The sequence below is a fragment of the Bos mutus genome, chromosome 18 (assembly GCF_027580195.1).
Source record: "Bos mutus isolate GX-2022 chromosome 18, NWIPB_WYAK_1.1, whole genome shotgun sequence".
NCBI classification, from domain to species: Eukaryota; Metazoa; Chordata; class Mammalia; order Artiodactyla; family Bovidae; genus Bos; species Bos mutus.
The window spans coordinates 1,867,306-1,873,176 of NC_091634.1; the positions used below are offsets into that span (position 1 = coordinate 1,867,306).

Here is a 5,871-nt window from a genome sequence, read left to right on the forward strand (position 1 = left end):
AGAAAGACTGGGGAGATATTTGTCAGTTTTCTAGGAATAAACTGATGGGGTTGTTAAACCTGCATTTCTCCCTTTACTAGTAAATTTAAGCATCTAGTCATGTGAGTTGCCAGTCAATGACAGCTCATCTTTGATGACCTGCTTTCTTGTGGACACTGCTCACTTTTCAAAGGGTAATTCAGAGTTTGCTATTGATTGCTATAATAATCAATCAATAGCAATCAGTATATATTGAAAAGTATATATTGATTGCTAATGTCTACTAGGTGGGAAATCTATTTCTCCAGCATTTTACTTGCCTTTGATATTATGGCATTTGGAATCATGAAACATTTAAATTAAAACACGTTGTTCTTCAGTCCCTAGATTTGTTGGACTCTCTGAGACCCCATGGACTATAGCCCCCCGGGTTCCTCTATCCTCCACTATCTTCCAGAGCTTACTCAAATTCATGTACATTGAGTGGGTGATGCTAGCTATCCATCTCATCCTCTGGAACCCCCTTCTCCTTTTGCCTGCAATCTTTCCCAGCATCAGGGTCTTTTCCAGTGAGTCAACACTTTGCATCAGGTGGCCAAAGTATTGGAGCTTCAGCTTCAGTCCTTCCAATGAATATTCAGGTTTGATTTCCTTTAGGATGGACTAGTTGGATCTCCTTGCAGTCCAAGGGACTCTCAGATGATACCACTCTAAAGGCAAAAAGTGAGGAGGAACTAAAGAGCCTCTTGATGAGGGTGATACAGGAGAGTGAAAAAGTTGCCTTCATTCGGGACATGAGGAGGGGTCTAACTTCCCAAGGCCAGGATCAAGTCCAGCGGAGAGTTCTGAGCAGGGCTGCATGGACCTCCCTGTTCCGCAGGCAGTAGATGACCGGATTGCACATGGGCGTGGCCACCGTGTAGACGACGGACAGCAGCTTGTTGAGGTCCATGGATCTGATGCGGCTGGGGCGGCAGTAGATGAAGAGGGCTGCCAAGTAGAAGATGCCCACCACCACCAGGTGGGAGGCGCAGGTGGAGAAGGCCTTGCGCCGGGCGGCGGCCGAAGGCATGCGGAGCACCGTCACCCCGATGGCCGAGTAGGAGGCCAGGGAGACAAGCAGCGTCCCGCAGAAGATGACGATGGCGGAGAGGAAGTCCACCAGCTCGGTCAGGGCCACGTGGGTGCAGGACAGGTTGAGCAGCGGGGAGACGTCACAGAAGAAGTGGTTGAGGACGTTGGGGCCGCAGTAGGACAGGCTGGCGATGCACGCTGTCTTGGCCACCGAGACCAGCAGCCCACCAAGCCACGAAGTCCCGGCCAAGCCCAGGCAGACCTGGGGCCGCATGAGCAGCAGGTAGTGCAGTGGGCGGCAGATGGCCACGTAGCGGTCACAGGCCATGGAGGCCAGAAGGGTGCACTCTGTGCAGATGAGGGTGATGAAGAAGAAGAGTTGGGTCATGCAGGCTGTGAAGGGCACATGGTAGGGTCCCGTCCAAAGCCCCGCGAGCAGGCTGGGCATGGTCACCGACACGTAGCACATCTCCAGGCAGCTGAGGTTGCCCAGGAAGAAGTACATGGGCTTGTGGAGCTCGGTGTGGCTGCAGACGAGGAAGACGATGAGGGCGTTCTCCAGGAGGGTCAGCAGGTAGAGGGTCAGGAAGACGGCAAACAGGACTTCCCTTGTTTCTGGGCTTGTAGACAAGCCCAGCAAGATGAATTCCTGGACCCTCGTCATGTTGCCCAACTCCAGGGACCTCTCCATCTGCAGAGAGACAAAGTTTATCGACATCCTGATTCCTGCAAAGACACATAGTATACAATATTGGGAATATGTTCACAGTGTATTGGGAACTCAGACACTGGCAAACCCAAATTCTCTTGGAAATGGGCTGTTATGAAGAGAGATGCTGTAGATTTGTGAGCCAGAAAGCAGGCATAGAAGGAACATACCTCAACACAATAAAAGCCATATATGATAAACCCACAGCAAACATTATCCTCAATGGTGAAAAACTGAAAGCATTTCCCCTAAAGTCAGGAACAACACAAGGGTGCCCATTCTCACCACTACTATTCAACATAGTTTTGGAAGTTTTAGCCACAGCAATCAGAGAAGAAAAAGAAATAAAAGGAATCCAGATTGGAAAAGAAGAAGTAAAACTCACTGTTTGCAATGACATGATCCTCTGCATAGAAAACCCTAAAGACTCCACCAGAAAATTACTGGAGCTAATCAATGAATATAGTAAACTTGCAGGATATAAAATTAATATGCAGAAATCCCTTGCATTCCTATACACTAACAATGAGAAAACAGAAAGAGAAATTAAGGAAATAATTCCATTCACCATTGCTACAAAAAGAATAAAATACTTAGGAATAAATGTACATAAAGAAACGAAAGACCTATATATAGAAAACTATAAACACTCGTGGAAGAATCAAAGAGGACACAAATGATGGAGGAATATGAAAATGCATATACTACCCAAAGCAATCTATAGATTCAGTGCAATCCCTATCAAGCTACCAATGGTATTTTTCACAGAACTAGAACAAAGAATTTCACAATTTGTGTGGAAATACAAAAAAAAACCTCAAATAGCCAAAGTAATCTTGAGAAAGAAGAATGGAACTGGAGGATTCAACCTGCCTGACTTCAGACTATACTACAAAGCTACAGTCATCAAGACAGTATGGCACTGGCACAAAGACAGAAATATAGATCAATGGAACAAAATAGAAAGCCCAGAGATAAACCCAGGCACCTATGGACACCTTATCTTTGACAAAGGAGGCAAGAATATACAATGGAGAAAAGACAATCTCTTTAACAAGTGGTGCTGGGAAAACTGGTCAACCACTGTAAAAGAATGAAACTAGAACACTTTCTAACACCATACACAAAAATAAACTCAAAATGGATTAAAGATCTAAACCTAAGACCAGAAACTATAAAACTCCTAGAGGAGAACATAGGCAAAACACTCTCCGACATACATCACAGCAGGATCCTCTATGACCCACCTCCCAGAATATTGGAAATAAAAGCAAAAATAAACAAATGGGACCTAATTAAACTTAAAAGCTTTTGCACAACAAAGGAAACTATAATCAAGGTGAAAAGACAGCCTTCAGAATGGGAGAAAATAATAGCAAATGAAGCAACTGACAAAGAATTAATCTCAAAAATATACAAGCAGCTCACAGTTCAATACCAGAAAAATAAATGACCCAATCAAAAAATGGGCGAAGAACTAAACAGACATTTCTCCAAAGAAGACATACAGATTGCTAACAAATACATGAAAAGATGTTCAACATCACTCACTATCAGAGAAATGCAAATCAAAACCACAAAGATGTACCATCTCATGCTGGTCAGAATGGCTGCTATCAAAGAGTCTACAAACAATAAATGCTGGAGAGGGTGTGGAGAAAAGGGAACCCTCTTACACTGTTGGGAATGCAAACGAGTATAGTCACTATGGAGAACAGTGTGGAGATTCCTTAAAAAACTGGAAATAGAACTGCCATATGACCCAGAAATCCCACTGCTGGGCATACACACTGAGGAAACCAGAATTGAAAGAGACACGTGTACCCCAGTGTTCATTGCAGCACTGTTTATAATAGCCAGGACATGGAAGCAACCTAGATGTCCATTGACAGACGAATGGATGAGAAAGCTGTAGTACATATACACAATGGAATATTACTCAGCTATTAAAAAGAACACATTTGAATCAGTTCTAAGGAGGTGGATGAGACTGGAACCTATTATACAGAGTGAAGTAAGTCAGAAAGAAAAATACCAATACAGGATACTAAAGCATATATATGGAATTTAGAAAGATGGTAACTATGACCCTATATGCAAGATAGCAAAAGAGATACAGATGTAAAGAACAGACTTTTGGACTCTGTGGGAGAAGGTGAGGGTGGGATTATCTGAGAGAGTAGCATTAAAACATGTATATTATCATATGTGAAATAGATTGCCAGTCCAGGTTCGATGCATGAGACAGGGTGCTCAGGGCTGGTGCACTGGGATGACCCTGAGGGATGGGATGGGGAGGGAGGTGGGAGGGGCGTTCAGGATGGGGAACACATGTACACCCATGGCTGATTCATGTCAAAAGATGGCAAAAAACCACTACAATGTTGTAAAGTAATTAGCCTCCAATTAAAATAAATAAATCAATTTAAAAATAAAATAAAATACTCTTTCCACCTTAAAAAAAAACTCTGCCAACAGTAAACTGTGGAGAGGTTTTGGGGAAAAATGAATTCTCCTATATTGATGGTGGCAATGTAAATTAACAGCCAGAACAGAGGACAGCATGGAGATTTCTTAAACAAGGGGAAAGTGAATAAAATTATGTCTCTCCCTAACCTTATACAGAAAAGAAACTCCAAATATATTAAAGAGCTAAATGGAGGGACGGATACTCTAAACTTCTTGAGGAAAATATGGGCAGAACAGGTTTTAAAATCAATTACAGCAACTTCTTGGTTTCACTCTTAGAAAAATGAAAAATAACAAAACTCAATAAAAGTAACCTCAAAAGCTTTTCCACAGCAAGGGAAACTCTAAATGAAAGAAAAAGACAACCCTCAAATGGGGAAAAATGGTTATGACAAAATTTAAGAACAATTTATTCATCTCAAACAAACAAATAGTTCATTCAGCTTAGTATCATAAAACAGTCAACTCAATAGAAAAACAGGCCAGAGGTATAAATAGACCTTTGTCTTAAAAAGGCATCCAAATGGCCATAAAGCCCATGAAAGATGCTCAGTGTCACTGTTAGAGAAATGGCAATCAAAACCGCAGCAACGTTTCAACTTACACTGTTCAGAATGGCCATCCTCCGAAAGATCTGCAAAGATTCAGTGCTGCCGAGGGTGAGGGGAACAGGGAGTCTGCCTACGGTGTGGGCACGGAGGGAAATGGGTGGGTGCAGCCAGGAAGGAAAACAGTGTGGAGATTCCTTAAAACAGTAAATATAGAACCACCACACGATCTGGCAAGCCCACCCCTTGCCTTAGATCCAGAGAAAATCATAATGTAAATGATACTTGCAACTCTATTTTCAAGGCAGCACTATTGACAATATTTAATAGACTGCTGCTAAGTCACTTCAGTCTGTGCGACCCCAGAGACAGCAGCCCACCAGGCTCCCTCGTCCCTGGGATTCTCCAGGCAAGAACACTGGAGTGGGTTGCCATTTCCTTCTCCAATGCATGAAAGGGAAAAGTGAAAGTGAAGTCGCTCAGTCGTGCCCGACTTAGCGACCCCATGGACTGCAGCCTACCAAGCTCCTCCATCCATGGGAGTTTCCAGGCAAGAGTACTGGAGTGGGGTGCCATTGCCTTTTCCAAATTAATAGACAGCATCAACCAAAATGTCTATCAATAGAAAAATGAAGAGTAACCGGTCTGTCTACAAATGGACTTAGAAAACCCATTTATGATAATTAAAATAAAAGGTAGAGGGAGACATTAAGAGGTTGGGATTAACACATACACACTATCTATTATTAAAGATAATCCAAAAGGACCTACTGACTAGCAGAAGGAAGTCTACTGAACACACCGAGAGAACCTATATGGAAAAGACCCCGAAAAAGAACAGAGTAGATATACATCTGTGAGAACTGAATCAAGTTTCTGTAAACCCAAAACAAACAGAACAACAGAAATGAAGTTTACTCCAAAGGGGGAAAAAAACTAAATTACTAAAAAAAAAAAAAAAACACGTGGCACAAGAATTTAAAACATCTCTTAACTGGGCTCTTCATATTCACCAGCCAGGAGGGCAGAGGGAGAAAACAGTTGTCCTCAACAAAGATGGAGAAAGATTCAAAACAGAGCAGACGGTAAAAG

General features: G+C 42.7%; 1 protein-coding gene across 1 annotated transcript; it reads right to left on the minus strand.

Annotated features, from left to right (window-relative positions):
• Positions 1 to 805: 805 nt before the first annotated feature.
• LOC102270732 (olfactory receptor 6Z7-like) lies at positions 806 to 1,744 on the minus strand. Its single transcript, XM_014481966.2, has one exon. The coding sequence runs from the start codon at positions 1,742 to 1,744 to the stop codon at positions 806 to 808; it is 939 nt and encodes a 312-aa protein (XP_014337452.2).
• Positions 1,745 to 5,871: the final 4,127 nt, after the last annotated feature.